The 18,704-nt window shown below is 33.5% G+C and overlaps 1 protein-coding gene across 5 annotated transcripts in view; it reads right to left on the bottom strand.

Annotated features, from left to right (window-relative positions):
• Positions 1-18,704, bottom strand: part of FER (FER tyrosine kinase) — a 260,682-nt gene that overhangs the window by 199,069 nt on the left and 42,909 nt on the right. For all 5 annotated transcript variants that reach the window (XM_027869209.1, XM_027869208.1, XM_027869210.1 and 2 more), the window contains 3 exons: positions 16,531-16,704; positions 15,757-15,856; positions 2,978-3,161 (listed from right to left, as the gene is read on the bottom strand). In XM_027869209.1, the coding sequence (XP_027725010.1) occupies positions 2,978-3,161; positions 15,757-15,856; positions 16,531-16,704 (458 nt within the window). The remainder of the gene's footprint in view (positions 1-2,977; positions 3,162-15,756; positions 15,857-16,530; positions 16,705-18,704) is intronic.

Here is an 18,704-nt window from a genome sequence, read left to right as displayed (position 1 = left end):
TCTGAGGTTCGATTTGAACTCAGGAAGATGAGGCGGGAACACAAATTAGGAAGTATTACAATACGGGCAAATGGGTAATGATCTCATGGCTCTGGCTATGTGAACTGAGAGAATTAGATGGATGCGAGATGGAATTGAGATATAATCAAAAAGTCTCTGCAAATAACTGGACATGGACAGTGAATGAGAGTGAAGTGTCGAGGTAAATACTAGATTCCAAACCAATGTGAGCAAAAGAATTGTGGTGCCCTCCACAGAAATAACAAAGTTATAAGAAAAGATGTACATGTCTAGATAGATAGACACATAAATATACATATACATATGTAGTATAAACATATATGTATATATTGTGTCCCAAAAGCATTAGTGCATTTTAAAGGTATGATACCTTTAAAATGCACTAATGCTTTTGGGACACCCTCTGTATTGTATGAGTGTGCATGAAAGTTATCAGATTGGAAATTATATCAGTAATTGGAAATTTGGAATATATTGGAAATTATATATCAGTAAGAACTGATAAGATCACTAAGAGTGATTATAGAGATAGACTAGACTAGAATGAAAAGATAGAAAAACTAGAATGGTATACACATTACTTGGGAAAAAGTAAAATAATAAAATTTATTTACTTATATGATAAACTTCACAACTTTTTACATCATTGAAGGGCTTTTAATATGCAGTACTTTGCTGTAAATGCTTATTTTAGATGATCAGGCATTAAGTTTCCAAAATTGATATATATTCTTTAAAATCATCTTAATGAAACTACACTTACTACATAGGTTATTGAATGTATCTTTGACAAATAGTCCATTTTTCCAAGACTATCCTTTATTATATTCCATAGGTTTTCTATGGGGTTTAAATCATGTGAATTGCCAGGTAACTGAAATATGTTTATCTTTATCTTTTGGATACTTCTTGACCTTTCCTGATATGTACAATGGTAAAAGGTAATATTCCATCTCCATTTAGGTATTTCTGTAAATCCAGAACAATTTTGCTTCTCCATATAGCAATATAATTATCAAAATTCATCATTCTCTCAATGGAGACAGGGAAGTTTAAAAAACAAGAAGTTTAAAACTTCCCAAAATATTTTTAGGGTGGATATTTTACAGTTTTGATGAAGATGTTCAAAGCATAAAGGCTTACCTACACTTGTTCTGATAATGACTTTGGCATTAGCTTGACTTCAAGAGTGAGTAAAATTTGCCTTTTTCCAATTTTAATTACTTTAGTCTCTGTATTGCCTTGCCCATAACAAAGATCTTTTCTTCATTGTAATGAGTAGCAGAATTTTTTTTTACCTGGACTTCTCACTGTTCTTCTAACTTCAAGGAGACTATCCTTCACTGCTAAGAAATCAATAACAAATTCTGTGGCTGCCAGATCCCTTTAAAAATCTTGGCTTATTTCTGGATAGGCTATGTTGCAGGATTAGCTTGCCAGTTCTTGCTTTTGCTTTTCTTTGTTTTCATCCAAAATTTTCTTTTCCTTTTGATAAGACTAATCTTTTTCTACTAATCTTTGTGCTTGAATGACCCCTGAAATGCTTTACCCATACCAGAAAGATCCTGCAGTATCTCTAAAAATCATTGATGTTATTTAAGAGTGACAATATTTGCAGGTTTCCTTGGAATAATTTACATTTTTTAAAACCACAAAATTAAAAGCACAACAAAAGAGCACGATGAAACATGCATAGCATAAAATCCAACACTAAAAAAGGTGAGGAAACAGCTCAGTTTGGTCAATGTCTGACTTTGCAAGTAAATGTAGTATCAGTAGAAAAAAATATGAATGAATGCTGTCACAAAATAAAACCATATCGAAATTACTGACTGTTTCAATTAATACAAACACTACTCTAGAACAGAGGTTTAGGGAACACTCAAACATATGGACAGGATATGAATGACAATCTTGCAAAGGAGACTGAAAAGAACCAATGTGACAGACAGGAAGAAAACCACAGCACTATCAGGAAAACCCAGAAAGGAATGACTATCCAGAAAATATTACTGGTCAAGAGTGCCAAATGCTTACAGAAGGTTGGAGAAGGATGTGGACTGAGAAAGACTTTTGATTTAGCAATTAAAAGATAACATGTCACACCTGAGAGAGTAGTTTCTATTGAGTGGTGGGAAAGAAGCCAGATTGCAATGGGTCAAGGTGTGGGAGGTGAGAAAGTTGAGATCAGTAGCGTAAACAGGTTTTTCTAGGAGTATGGTAGCGAAAGGAGGAAAAATAAAGGACAATATCTTAAGAGGATGGAATAGAGTCAAATGATGTTTTTTTTAAGGATGGTATGTTTGCAAGCAAGGAAGGAAGGAACCAGTGGATAAATAAAGACTGAAAGTTGGTGAGGAGGACGGGGAATGACTGAAGTGATAAACTCCTGGAGAAACACGATGGGATGGGATCAAGGGCACAAGCAGGGTGGCTGGCAAACAGCAGGATCGGTTCTTCTCTAGCAACAGAGAGAGGAGATAATGGGAGGAGAACATTAAGATGGTCTGACATGTTGAACTGAGAAGAACTCTTGAAGGATGGCAATTGTTTCAGTGAAATATGAAGTGAGATCTTTGGCTAAGGAGGAAAAATGGGACAAAGTAAGTGGGTTAAGAAGAGAAGAGGTTTCATACAGAAACGAGGGAGAATTAAATAAAAAGTCAATCAAGGAAGAGTAAAAGCAACGTTAAGGGCCCAGTTGAGATTAAAGAACGTGTCTGTAGTGGTCTCAATCAGCAAAACAATATGACTTCCTCCATTAATATTAAGAAGAATGCAAGAAAAGGTATATGATTAACTATAAGAGAGGAAAGAGAGGCCAAAAGAGAGAATAATTGAGTGTACAATAGAATAATAAAAACTTTTGTATGGTATGTATTAAAATATCAATGGCATAGAAAATAGCAAAATTATTTTAGAAGATCGATTCTGAACAAAAGGAAGTTTATCTTACAGTGCATTGATCATTTCTTCTTGCATTTTTTGTAATGAGTCCAGGAGTTGAGGAAGTGTAGTATCATAATACTGATGCTGATGAAGCTGTGCCCCTTTCAAAGCCAATACATATTGATTATGCAACACATGAAGTTTCATTGTTGCTTTGTCATAACGGTCTTTTGCCTTCTCTGTTTCCTTCCCTGAAGAAGAGTAGAGAAAGGTTAGCAAAATTAATTATCATATCATAAAAACATTTTATCATTACTTCATAAGATCGATATCAAGTGTATTCAGTATCATTTGATGTTTTACATAAATCAATTAACAACTGTTCATCATTAAGCCTGTGCTCAGGCCTGTCCTAGATACTTTTGAGAATAAGAAAAAAAAATTTTTTTAATTAATTAAAATCCCATATCTGATGAGTATTTTCTTTGTAACCTTGAACAGGTCACTTAACCAACCTAAACCTTAGTTTCTTCATCTGTAAAAAAATGAAAGGGTTAGACTAAATGGTCTCCTAATTCCCTTTCAGCACTAGGTCTATTATCCTTTAATCACCATCATCATCACCGGCAGCAGCATCATTAAATAAGGTGACAATGATAACAGTTAAAAGAATAAATGATGAGAACAAGACAGCAGAGATAATAAAAATAATACTTCATATTTTATAAAGCACTTTAAGGCTTACAAAGTATTTAAGTGACTTGTTCATGATTACACACAGCTAGTCAGTCAGTATTGCAACTGAGATTTAAGCATAGGAATCCTAATCAGGTAGTACACTGTTCTTTCTTACAACCTGTCTCACTGCCTTAAGATATAGTACCTGCCCTCAAGCCTGAGAAAAAAAAAGTCACATCAAATGAAAGTAAATAATACAAAACAATACCTAATTAAATGCTGAATTATGTGTTACAGGCTGTAAAGGCTATAAAAGTATAAAGGAAAGAGTCAGATTTAGTAACAAGAGTAGAAATTAGGGGCAGCTAGGTGGCGCAGTGGATAGAGTACTGGCCCTGGAATCAGGAGGACCTGAGTTCAAATGCGGCCTCAGACATATAACAATCACTAGCTGTGTGACTCTGGGCAAGTCACTTAACGCCAACTGCCTCAAAAAAAAAAAAAAGAGTAGAAATCATACAACTTTAGCACTGGGAGGCTAGCGCTGTCTAGGCTAATTCTCTCATCTTAGAGGTGAAGAAACTGATGTGCAGGGAAGTTAAGTAACTTGTCAAAGGCCTCACCAGCAATTTGGTGGAATAGCTAGAAAACAAAACTCTTACTCTGCTATTCTTTCCATTACACCATGAACAGTTAAGAGAAGTCATCATTAAGGATGCAGGATTTGATCTGGGCCTTTAAGAATGAGTAAAAACAAGGGGCAGCTAGGTGGCACAACAGACAGAGCACCAGCCCCGAAGTCAGGAGAACCCGAGTTCAAATCCAACCTCAGACCAAACACTTGACACTTACTAGCTGTTTGACCCTGGGCAAGTCACTTAACCCCAATTGCCTTTTAAAAAAAAAAAAAGAATAAAAATTAAAAAATGGATAGGTGCTGGAGATGGATAGGAGCAAATTATATATGGACTGTAAAAACAGGAATAATTACAGTAAGTCTACAAGATAGTATAGAAACTAGATTAATGAAAATGAGGGCTGCTTGATATGGAGTTGTGAGAAACTGAGGAGTTGGATATAGACAGATCATGATGAGCCTTGAAAAAAACAGGAAGAACAGTTTGGACTAGATACAATAGAAAACAGCCAAGGAGAAGCACAGTAAAAAAAAAAAATCATTATTTTAAAGTATTTGTAGTTCATTCACAATAGATTGTCACATCTGTTGAATGAATGAATGAATGATAAAAATCAATTATCAAGCATAATAAAAAACCATTTTTGTTATCTTTTACTTGTTTTTTAATTAATAAAGTTTTAAAAATTAATCTCTCCCTCCAACCACCTTGAGCAAATTTCAGAAAATTAAAATAAAAGCCTTGATACGCAGATGCCTAGTTCAGCAAAAGAAATATCTCCACTTTCCATGTCCAAATTTGTATGGATCTTTCGTCATTTCAAGTTCACCTCTTCTTGGTGGTAAGTTTTGTCTTCATTCTTTCAGACTCCTGATTTATAGTTAAATTATCAAAGTTCTAAAGTCCTTCAAATTGGCTTTTCTCTATAATGCTATTATCTTTGTATAAATTATTCTCTGATTTCTTCTCAATTTGACCTGCATCAATTCATAAAAGTCTTCCCATTTCCTTTGAAATTATCTATTTCATAATTTCTCTTGGTATTCCATTATGTTCAAAAAGAATGTTTAGCTATTCCCCATCAGAAAGATACTCCCTTGGTTTCCAATTTTGACTGCTATACATATAGATTCTTTTCCTATTTCTCTTAATTAATTTGGGGTACAGGCCTCGTAGTGGTATAGCTGGGTCAAAGAGTATACACAGTTTGGTAACTTCTGGGCAGAGTTCCAAATTGCTTTCCAGAATGGCTTGCTTCAAACTCACAAGTCCAACAACAGTGCTCTAGTAGCTATTTTCCCACAGCCCTTTCAACATGTGTCATTTTCCTCTTTTATCATCTTTGCCAGGCTGACAGGTATAAGGTAGAACCTCTAAATTGCTTATTTTGTATTTCTCTAATTATTAGTGGGGCAGCTAGGTGACACAGTGGATAGAGTACAGGGCCTACAAGACTCTTTCTGAATTCAAGTCTGGCCTCAGACACTCACTAGCTGTGTGACCCTGAATAACTCACTTAACCCTGTTTGCCTCAGTTACCTCATCTGTAAAATGAGCTGGAGAAGGATATGGCAAACCACTCCAGTATCTGTCAAGCAAACCCTAAAGGGAGTCATGAGGAGTCATACACAACTGAACAACAAAAAATTATTAGCGATTTAGAGCATTTTTCATAAGAATGTTAATAGCTTGGATTTTATTCTATGAAAACTGACCTTTTCACGTCCTCCACTTATCTGCTGGAAAATGATCCTTATTTAAATTAATTCCCTATATAACTCGGATGTAAAAACTTCATCAGAGAAACTTATTGAACAGATTGTTCCAAGCTACCTGTTTCCCTTTTGATTTTGACTAACTCTTTTAGATACAAAAACTTTTTAAATTTTATATAATCAAAATTATCTATTTTATCTTCTGTGATTCTCTAACATTCGTTTAGTGATGAACTCTTTTCCTATCCATAGGTGAGAAAGGTAATTTCTTCCTTGCTCCTATAATTTATTTATGAAAACCTTTACATCTTGGTCACATATCCATTTGGAGCAGAACTTATTGCATAGTGTGAGGTGCTGGTCTATGCCTAATTACTTCATGACTACTGTCCAAATTTCACAGAAGTTTTTGTCAGTGAGTGCTTACTCCAGTAAGTGGGGTTTGGGGATTAAGCAAACACTATGCTACTGTTATTTATCTGCATGTTGTGTATCTAATCTGTTCCACTGAAGAAACATTTTTTTTTATCTGAACAAAAATGTTTGAAAAATTACTGCTTTGTAGTACAGTTAGAGGTCTGGTACTGATCACTATTACTTTTGAGATTCCTGACCTTTTGTTCTTCCAGATTAATTTAATTATTTTTTCCAGCTCTATAAAATATTATTTTAGAAGCTTGATTACTAGAGAACTGAATGAGTAATTAGCATTATCATTTTAATTATATTAGTTCAATTTACCCATCAGCAATTATTGTTTCTCTATTATTTAAGTCTATATTTTTATAAAGAGTATTTTATAGTTAGATTCACCTAGTCCCTAGATGGATAAAACCCAATCTGGTCATGGGGTACAACTACGCTATTATGTTGTAGCCATTTACCACATTTTAGGAAAATTTAGGGGCCAAAGTTCATCAGCAATATTAAAATTTTCTTTCTCTACCTTATCTCTCCCTAGTTTTCATATAATGGCCATATTTGCATCACAGAAAGATTGGGTCATTTATTTTATTGTCACTTCAAATAATTCATGTATTTGTGAAATTGAAGGTTTTGTTAAGCTTATTTTAAATCCATCTGGTCTGGGAGTTTTCTCCACCAGACCTGGAGTCAAATATGACTTCCAGAAATCCTTTTTCTGATATTGAGCTATTTAAATAGCTATATTTGTTAATGAGCCTTTTGTATTTTTACAAATATTCATCCATTTCTTCTAAGTCATCAAAGTTCTTTTTTCATTTTTTGATATGAATAATATGGTTTTCCTCTTTTTAAAAAATTTGATTATTCATCAATATTATTAGACCTGTTTAAAAGTGGCTCACAGTTTATTTATAAATTCAATATTATCTTTTTGGCTCTCAATTTTATTGATCTTCAATTTTCATAATTTCTACTTTGTTATTAATTTTTATTTGTTGTTGAAATTCTTTAATTTCATGCTCATTTCACTGATTTGTTCTTTTTCTCGATTCAGAAATAAACATGTTCCCCTCAGAACTGATTTATTTGTATTGAATGCATTTTAGTATGTTATCTCATTATCATTTTCCTTAATAAAATTTTCTGTTTCTATAATCTGTTCTTTGACCCACCACTAGTTCTTTAGAATTATGTTATTTAGTCTTCAATTAATTCTTAATTTTTTTATGGGCTTTTTGTTGAATATAATTTTACTTGCATTATAATTTGTAAATCATGTGCCCACTATTTCTGCTTTTCTGAATTCTTTGTTGAGGTCTTTTTGCCTCAGTTTTTGTAAAGGTGCTATGTCCTGTCTAGCTATATGTGTGTATTATTTTCTATTCCTATTCAGTAGTCACCAAAGATCTATCACCTCTAATTTTTCTAAAGTTCTATTCAGGTCTTAATTTCTTTCTTGCTTATTTTTCAGGTAAATTTGTCTAGGAATATATGAAGTTCTCTTACATTATACTTTTACTATATTTCTCCCTCTAATTCTTTTAAGCTTCTCCTTTAAAATTAGGTATTATTATTATTAGGTACATATGTGTTCAGTACTGATATTCTGACTTGTTATATCAATTGTGCCTTTTAATAGATATCCTTAATATAATTTAACAAAATTTCTCTGCTTATCTTTTTATCTTATCTATATTTATTGTAGCTTTATCTGAAATTATCATTGCTACCCCTGTTTTTCAGCTGAAGCCTAGAAGATTTTACACCAGCTCTTCATTTAAACTCTATGTGAATCTTTGTATTTCAAGTGTTTCTTTTAAACTTATTGTCAGATTCTATTTTCTAATGTATTTTGCTATGTTCTTCCATTTTATGGATGAGTTTATCCCATTCACCTTCGCAATTAGGTTAATTGCATATATATCTCTTCATTCTGCCATCTTGTACTTTTCTTCTGTTTGTTCCCACCCCCTTCTTTGCAAATAGAAAGAAGGTGGTATAAGAAAGAAATTGTCTAACAATGATGATCTTCTGAGTCAAGTAGCAAGTAACCTTTTTTGTGGCTCTTTTTTTCTCCTTACCAAGACAATGATCCTAAGTTTTGACTCTCTTCCTTCCCTTTTAATCCTCCCTTCACATTCTTCCTTCCAACATTTGAAAACCTTATGCTGATGTCTATTCTCTTATTTAGTCTGTCCACCCTCTTAGACCCCTCTCTACTTTCTTCTATGTATTCAATCTTATTGTACTGAACTTCTTTTATCTAATTCAAATGAAAGTGAGGTTCCTAGGGTATCTATTCCCTCTACAAATATAAATTCATCATCTTATGTACCTCTATTAGGGAACAAAGATTTCCCTCACCTTTTCTTTCCTCCCCAATATGTCCCTCCCACTTTTATGCCCTTCTATTACCTCTGGTTCTAAGAGTTCTGGGCATTTTTTATTTATAATTTTCTGAAACATGATATCTAGGCTTTTATTCTGATCATGTTTTTCAGATAGTGCAATAATTCTTAGATTGCCTCTACTTGATTTCTTTCTCACGTCAGTTTTTAGAAAAATATATAAATATATATACACATATATACATATATACACATATAGAACATGCATATATATACATACGGATACATATATACACATGTATATATGTATGTGTGTGTATATATATATATATTTCTTAGATTCTTTTGTCATATTTTTCCCCTTGTTTTAATATTTGTTGTTGTCATACTGAGTTGCTTTCTGTTGGCCCCATTCCAATTTTCAAGGCATTCAGTTCTTGAGTTTTCTAACACGTGTTTAAGATATCAGTTTTCCTTTCCATTGTTTCCTCTCTTAGCTTTTCCATTCCGTATCTCTTCTTATATTTAAAAGAACTCTTACAATGCTTGTGACCAAGATGTTTTTTTTTCCTTCAAGGCTTTACTTAGATTTGCAGTGGGGTCACTATTCTCTTTGGGGTTTTCCTTCTGCAAATCTCTCAGATCAAGGTATTTTATAATAGCATTTGGAGTTTTTCTTGGTTTACTGGAGGGGGCCAGGAGGTGGGATGAGGGAGAAAGGTGGAAGAGATGAACTGATAATGTCTGGGATTGGGTCAAGATCCACAACTGAATGATGAGGGCAAGATCTGCCTGGTTCTGAGTAAAGTGGTCCAGACAAGCCTCTCCTTCAAGGGACTCAAGAGCTTACCTGGTACTGGGGTCTGCCTTGGGGCTTCTTCTTGTTCAGGACCTCTCTCTGCTATAGGCTATAGCTGGGGCCCTTTCTCCCTGGTGATGGTTTCATAGGATACTCCAGTACTGATTCGAGTCCTGAACTGGTCCAATCACTTTTTTTTTTTTGGCTAGGCAATGGGGTTAAGTGACTTGCCCAGAGTCACACAGCTAGTGAGTGTTAGGTGTGTGAGGCCGAATTTGAACTCAAGTCCTTTTGACTCCAGGGCCAGTACACTATCCACTGCGCTGTGTCCAATCATTTTAAAAAGCAATTTGATGTGAACCTAAAACTATTAAACTGTGCAGACCCTTACAGAAAAGAGGAAAACATGTACAAAAATATTTATAGCAAGTTGGTTTTTTTTGGTAGTGGCAAAGAATTAGAACTTGAGGAAGTACCTATCAATTGAGGAAAGGCTGAACAAGCTACAGTATATTAATTTGATGGAGTACTATTGTGCTATAAGAAATTATGAAGGAGATAGTTTTAAAGAAACCTGGAAAGACTTGTAGGAACTGACGTAAAATGAAGTAAGCAGAACCAGGAAAATAATTTATACAATAACAACAATACTGAAAAGATAATCAGCTTTGAAAGATTTAGTAACTCATTAACACAAAGGTTGACTAACAAAAAAAGAAAAAAAAAAGAAAAAAAAAAGAAATACAACCACAGAAGTCAAGAGAAACCTAGAAAAGCAGATAAGTTTGAGAAACTGAAAGGGGGTAAATAATGAAGTGGTTACACTGGAGAATAAGTGAAAGGTATATCTTCAGAATTCAAATGTCTTCTTAACAATTACAATTCTCCATTTGATGCAATGCCTCACTCAGAGCTCAAGGGATCAAACAAACAGTATTTTTACTTTAAAAATATATTGCAATGACCTCAAGTAAAAGCAGGTCCTAAGGTAAAATTAAAAGTAATTCAAGAAGATAAAAACAGATAAAAGTCATAGCCAAGGAGATTAAAGGAAGTTCCCTGGGATCTTAACAATTCTATACCAAAGTACTAAAAGCTGCTTTTATATTCTTCTTGCCCAAAGGGTCCACAGTTGGGTCCCAAGATGAATCTACCTAGGGACAAAGTTAATCCATACTACACTGCCTCTACACTAAAACTTTGATGCTCCCAACAGTCCTGGATAGTCTTATGGAAATGTGTGAAGTTAACTCATGCTTCCTCATTTCCACCTGGCCTACCACAGTCTTCAAGAGTCACTGAGTAAATTAAGTAAGACAAATGCATGTTTTGTTCTACTTTTTATTTTTTTAAGAAAGGAAATTTAATAAAGAAGGAACAAGAAATATACAAAGAAAGAAATAGGGAATTAAGGGGAATAATTTACAACTTTGCATGAACAGGTTGCACAAGAATACAAATGTAAAGGAAGGGATGGGTCTGAAAGTATTTCAAGAGCTACACCTTCCCTAAATCAGATAAAAAAGGATTGAACACACCCATATGCAATGAGACTCATATACAAGCACATTAAAAAGGAATAAAACTAGGGAGGAAAAGTTGTGAATAAGAGAGAGGGTAAATTTCCAAGGGAATCAGAAAAAGCAAAACAAACTTCCACACCAAAGGACTGATAATAAAGGAAGGTTTAAAAAGAAAAAAAGTAAGCAAAGAACCAGAGATAATAGTAAGGGCTAGGTAAAGAGAGGAGGGACAGTGGAGTAGAAACAGCACACTTTAATTAGAGATAAATAGTCCTAATCAGATTCCATCTCTTTCTTCATTTCCTTTTCTATAAAGAGGAAGTCAAGAGAAAAACAGAGGAAAAAAATGCAAGAGGCTATCAGGAAGAGAAAAACACAATCAAAATTCACAACCCTAAAATTGAATGGAATAAACTCACCCAAAAAAGAGAGGGGGGATAAACAATGGATAAACAATATCTTGTTTACATGGATAAAACATAAAACATAAACATAAACACATAAAAGATCAAAAAATTCAAATGTAAAGGAGACTAAAACTAAATTATACATCATGCATATCCAAAAAAAGCAGAGAAAGCAATTCATGCTCTCAAAGAAACAGTGTTTAAAAGAGATAACCAGCACCATAAATAAGTAATAACACCAATGTTATAACACATGAACTCAATGACATAGAATCTAAGAACCAAGTTAGTTCTATAGAGAGAAACAGATAGCAAAACTATAATAGCTGGGAATTTGAATGGTCAGTTCACGCAACTAGAAAAATCTAACAAGATAATGAATAAGAAAGAAGTTAAGGACATGAACAGAATGTTAGAGAAGTCAGATATGATATATCTTTGTCAACTACAGAACAGGAACAGAAAGGAACATAAATATTTCTCAGCCTGACGTAGCATCTTTACAAAAACTGACAACATACTATGGCATATAAACCTAATAAAGAAATGCAAAAAAAAAAAAGCAAACATATTAAACATATCCTTTACTGATAATAAAACAATAAAAATTAAAATCAATAAAGGGCCTCTGAAGAAAAGATTCAAATTTAAATGGAGACTAAATAACCATCATAAGAACTGGCAAAACAAAGAACAAATCAGAGGAACAACGGATAATTTCATGAAAGAAAATGACTACATGATAGCATGATTCTTCTTTGAAGTTGATATTAAATGTTGCTTGCTCATGTACATCACATACCTCTGTACTGCCATCTCTGTGAGACCTATTTAAAATTTTTCTGAGACTAGTGTTCTAGGGCTAGAAGTGAAACTATAATACTGGTAAAAATGGGACAAGGATGGGGTCTGAACCTTTAATTTCATTTGTGAAGGGAATTCTTAGATGAGGAAATTTCCTCTATCAATGCAAATACATGGAAGTAAAGAACAATCCAGAAGAAAGGCAAAAAACAATAACATTAAAAGAAAATATACTCACCATGCAAGCCAAACATACTGATCTCAAAGACAGAATGTGTTAAGACAACATAAGGATCTTAGGGCTCCCAGAAGAACAAGATAGGTTAAAAAAAAACTTAAACAGTATGATGAAGATAAAAATAGAACTGCCCAGAACTTCTGAAAACAAAAAATGAAAATACCAACTAAAATAATTCAGATTGCCTTTGAAAAAAAAAATTTAAAAACCCAAAGATTCCAAACTCGAAAACACATAGCAGTTAAAATTAATAATTCAATTCAGAAACAAGTTCTGTAAGCCATCAGGACAAAAGACCTTCAAATAAACACAAAGGAAGCATATTTAAATACTGTAAACCTATTCTGCACCCACTAGAAAAACATAGGAAGTAACAGAATAACATGTTCCAAAGAGCAATAAAGCTCAGAATAGTGGAAAGTGACTATTCTGCAAATGTGAACTTAATCATACAGGATGAAAGGTGAACATTCAATAATAAAGATGAATTTGGAACATTACGAATAAGAAAACAAGAACTAAAAAGATTATTTGCTTCCAAAAAGCCCAAACAACAAAAATGCAGGAGTGAATAAACGCAGCATTTAATGACAGCAACAACAACAAGGTAACAACACAGAGACCAGTAAGAGACATGTCTAAATATACACAAGGAAATAAGGGTGAAGACAGAAATCTGGTAGAAGTAAAAGTGAAGAAGCAGATGGGTGGCATTATAGACAGAACCTGGGGACACCCTGCTTACAAGTGAATTCATGTTTTTTGTGAGGCCACATTACAACATGAGAGGAGAAGGAGAGAAGGGGTATAGAGAGGTTTGGGTAATGTGCTGGGATCAAATCGAGGGCTAGCGATGAGGAGAATATGAATGCTATGATCTCTGATAGAGAAAAGCCTAAAGAAAAGTGTGTGAGGAAGAAGGGGGGAAAGATAGAAAAGGGGAAGAAAGGAAGGAGGCCTAACTTTGGATGTGGGAGGGAGTTATGTTAATGAATGAGCATGGATAAAGATAGCCAGTAAAGGAAATAAAGACCTTATACGGAATGAAGCCTGAAGGATTTAGTGCTTGAAAAATCTACCTGGCCTACATTGGAAGGGGAATAGTTAGAACCCCTGGCGTCAACTGGCACCTGGAGGAGTGAGACAGCAGGGACACAAGGAGGAAATTTAAAGGTAAATGTAAGGAAAACAGTAACAAAAGGAGGGTATAGATCAGTAGTGGGCTGCATAATCAAAAAGTTGGAAAGGGACCTAGCATGGCACAGCATCTTCTCTGACATTGGCAATAACGGCATTGTTCTGGGAGTAAGGCACAATGGAAAAGGGGGATCTGGAGGGCAAACCCTACCAAGAAGTGGCAGAAATGAGAAGGGAGAGAACCTAGAATAGATACCATGTAAGCTTCGATTACATGAAGAAATATAACGAAAAGATACCAAATAATTATAAGGGCCATGAACCATAGGGTCTAAATAGACAGAAAGAGAGAAGGGATGATGAAGAGAATGAAAGAAATCCTTTCCAGAAAGGGGCATAAAAATAAATTTTAATTTTTTTTTAATTTAAAAAGTTAACGAAAAAGACTAGCTGAAGAGGGGAGAAGGGGAACCCTACTTGACTGAGAGGTAAAAAAGAGGAGGAAGAAATACATAGTCAGATAAAAGTGAGAGAGAAAAAGGAACTAATAAACAAAACCTTAAAAAGGAAAGTGGTAACAAATGAGAAAAGGGGATCAGAGTGAAGGAAAGAGAGTCAGTGGGAACAGGGACATCTTAAAACAAGATTAAAGTAACTGAAAGAACATAATTCTGTGTTTACAACAGAAAATGGAAAAGAACATAATTTTTTTAAAATAATTTTAAAGACATAAGAAAATATAGACCTAATTCTCATAATTTTAAATGTGAACAGATTAAACAATAAAATGCAAAAGTGACAATGTAAAACAAAACCCTACATTATGGTGCTTACAAGAAATTCATGTAAAAAACAAAGACATATACACAAAATAAAACTGAGGGGGATGCAAAAAAAAATTTACTATGTATCAAGTGAATCCAAAAAAACAAGAACTGCCATGCTAAATGACAAAACAAAAACAAACATTCAAAAATATAAAGGGATAAGTTGTTCAGTCATTTTTTAGTCATGCCTGACTCTTCGTGACCCCGTTGGGGATTTTCTTTGCAAAAATATTGGAATGGTTTGCCATTTCCTTCTCCAGCTCATTTTACAGATGAGGAAACTAAGACAAACAGGGTTAAGTGACTTGCCCAGAGTCACACTGCTAGTAAGCGTCTGAGTCCAGATTTGAACTCAGGAAGAGTCTTCCTGACTTCAGACCTAGCACTTTATCCACTGCACCACCCAGCTGTACTCCCCAACCCTAAAAAAGGGATAAATAATGAAATAAAATTATGCTGAAAGGAACCATAGGCAACAAACCAATATCAGTAATAAATTTATATGTTTCAAATGCATCCAAATTAATAATAAAAACATGATCTGAAATTCAAGAAGATAGAGACAATAAGATACTAATGACAACAGACATTAATTTCCCTCTCGGTTTTGGCTAAATCTAAGAGAAAGATGAACCAAAGGGAACTCGTGGAACTAAACAAATTTCTAGAGAAACTAAAGTTAAAAGACTTAATGGCATCTCCTAAGTTGGACAGTAAAAGTATATACATATTGAAGGTGAAATATAATGAAACTAGAAGAAATTTTTAAAAATCAGAACAAATTATTCACAGGTATATGCTAACAAAACTAAGGACACAAAAGAATTAGAGGAATGCCTTCAAAAATATAAAATATCCAAAGTATCAGAAGCCCAAACAGAGATCTTAAATAACCTAATCTCAGAAAAGTTCCATGAAACGACTATATAGTTATGTTTTGAAAACTTCAGGTAAAAAAGAAAAAAAAATTAGTTCTCCAAACAAATACACAATGCTCTGTTTATTATTAATAAAAATCTACTGAGCCAGAAAACGGCTTAAAGGAAATTTTTTCATATTATGTGTAAATATTTACATAATTTACCATACCAAGAAATGTGCAATGTTATATATTTTACTTTCTCAAAACAAGTCCTAAGAATGATTCTATATTTTATCTATACCCCCAATTTTTTGTACTTTGTGTTCCACATTCAAGTGAATTGTTAAAAGTAAAAATATTAGTCTGCTTATAAAGTTAACGTTCAAATAGCAAGAATAAGAATCATTAAAATCAACATTTTAATTCACTAACTGCTACACATACCTTTAGCCAAAGCTTCTTTATATTTCTCTTTGGCATAATTCATTTCTTTTATTAATTGTCTATAGCTTGTTTTTAATTTATCCAATTCTGTCTTTGTGACCTATAAGGGAAGCAAATGCAGAAAAGATATTTGGACAAATAATTTAAACATGCATCTAATTCTTTTATTTTTTTAAATACAGACCTGTTATTTCATTATTGTAAGGCACTCCTGATTATGAAATTCACTCTACCAATGCCAATCAAGAAATATTCTGCAATTTATAATATTAAAAGAGTTTCCTGGGGGTACTGAGAGTTTAAACAATTTATCCAAAGTCATGGAACCAATATGTCAGAAGCAGGAGTTGAACCCAAGTCTTCCTAACTTGCCTCTCAACTAATTCTTAAGCCATAAAAATCAGACACATAATTTAATTACTTTTCTTTAATACGCAATTATAAACTATCCTTATGTACAATCAAACTAAAATAACTTCAAGCCTCAATGAATTGAGATAAATTCAACAAAAGTAAATAATAAACTCCTTTCCACAATCTGAAAGTTAATGGCCTTTTATTTGCCAGATGCAGAGATAATACTTCTTACAATTAAAGGAAACTAATTCAAAAAATCATTCATTTTAATTATAGAAAACAACTCTTCATCTAACCCAACCAAAAAGCTTAATTCATCTAAGAAAAACAACCAATTAAATAAGTTACAAAAAGATGATAAAAATGTCCAATAAGGATAAAAGACAAATGAATAAAAGCTATGGCTAAAAGATATACCTTGAACATATCTGCCTCAATTTGCTGGTGAACACCTATATAACTCTTCTTCACTTGCTGCTTATCTTTGATCATCATAGTGAGCCTGTGTAATGGACCAGAGTTAAGGTCTTCTGCATGTGTCTTCATTATTTTGCTAAGCTGTTCTGTTTGTTGAATCATTAGTAGCCAAGTCTAGACAAAAATAATAAAAGAAAAAGAAATATCAGAAGTCCCAACTAACTTAAATGGACAAGCAAATATTTTTAATATAGACAAGATTTTTCAATAAAAAATTGTAGCTTTCTAGTATGGTTCTGTTAGTTATTAATGGCTTATGTCAAACACCTTTTGTTTCAAAGATAGATCAATGACAAACTAAAAATTCAAAAAGAAGCTACCCCAAGAGGGAAATAACTCAGAAACAAACAGAAATATATATCTACAGTTCAAAATTCACAAGTGCTGCTGGCTCATCATAACCTACCACCAATTTCTACCATAGTTTAAATAATAGAAACAGAGTCAGATTGGAAATCTAAAGAAACCTTCTACCCTTGGTTAAAAGTATATGGCTTGGGACTGAATTTGTGATGTATTTCTATGGTAGAAGAGAACTCCCAAATGAGAAAACATCTCACATCAATACAGGTTGGCACCCTGTCTGCAACTTATATTCTTAGCTGGCTAGAGTAAAGAGAAGTTAGGTGGTTGCCCTGGGTCACTAGGTCAGTATGTCTCAGAGATGGGAATGAATCCCGATCTTCCTGGCTCCAAGGCCAGCACTCTATCCCCTATGCCACAGCTGCGCCTACAGTATAGATTATAAACAGGTATAAAAAGAAAAGTGAAAATGCCAATCGATGTAACTAAACAATAAAACAAAAATCATGAAGTTTTCTTCTTTTCAGAAATCTGATCTTGACACATAATAATAATCATTCCTGTTCACACAGAACTTTTAAGGTTTACTCAAGCACTAAAATCCTACTGGGGGGGAGGGAGAGGGCAGTCGGGAGTATAGAGCAAGTATTATTATCTCTGTTTCAGATTTGAGGGAAATCAAACTCTGAGATGTTAAATTCCTTGCCTATGATAAGTCTCCTGTGAACTCGAGTCTCCTGTGAACTAGTCCCCTGCCTCTAAGTCTAGCACTTTATCCAATATATCACACTGCTTTAGAATATCTCTAATTTAATTCAATTCAATTAGTATTCATGGTAACTGGGTTCAAATTCAATCTCCTCTACTTAATATTTCCATTTGGTTGGGCCAGATTATCTCTAAGATACTTCCTACTCTAAATATATGATCTTTGATTCCATGAAACATCTAATATGTGTCCAGCATAAAGAATATAATGAATCTATTGGAAAATAGCTTTAGGACACATAAACTTTCAAAAATGCAATACTATGATTTTAAAAATCAGAAAAATGGAGTTAAGACTACTAGGTTCCTACTTACATCAAACCAGGAGGAACTTGATATTTGACTTTGAAATTTACATCTTAGAGATCTGGTCAGATACCCAGCCAAATATAATTCATTACTAAACCACTGAATCCCTCGTTTTTACTTCATTTAATCAGAATCAATGGTGTGAGAAGCAAAGTTGTCAAAAGCAGATCATTAAGGAGGAAATGACTTCCCTGAAAGGATGGCCTGGGTTCTTAAATATTTTCTTTTAAATTTTGAACTTAACAAAAACTAAATAAAATGGGAATTTCCATATGCAAAGTAAAAGAGAAAAATAAAATTGTACATGAAATTTTGAATCTCTATTACATATAGTTTGATTATCCTTTTATATATATAATAAATTAAAATATAATTTTCAAGGCTGTCCTATTGGTCTGAGTTTCCTTCTGTTCTCTTCTATGCATTTTTAAATTGCTTCAATGACTCTCTCATCTGTCTTTTCTCTGTTGTTTTTTTTTCTGCAAGCTTATTAGCTTTCCTTAATCCTTTCTCCCACATATATTCACGCATATAAAAAGGAACAGGAAAAATAAAACATAATAAATATACACTATCAAACAAAACTAATCCCCACACTGAACATATCCAGAAACATATGTGTCATAATGCACTCTGAGTCCATCATCTCTCTGTCAAGAAATGGGTAGCATGTTTCACCATAGGCTCTCTAGATTCGTAGTCAGTTCACTGCAATGAACAAAGTTTTTTTGTTT

This window comes from Vombatus ursinus, unplaced genomic scaffold, assembly GCF_900497805.2.
Source record: "Vombatus ursinus unplaced genomic scaffold, bare-nosed wombat genome assembly UNPS02014792.1, whole genome shotgun sequence".
NCBI lineage: Eukaryota > Metazoa > Chordata > Mammalia > Diprotodontia > Vombatidae > Vombatus > Vombatus ursinus.
This window is presented reverse-complemented; position numbering and strand designations above follow the sequence as displayed.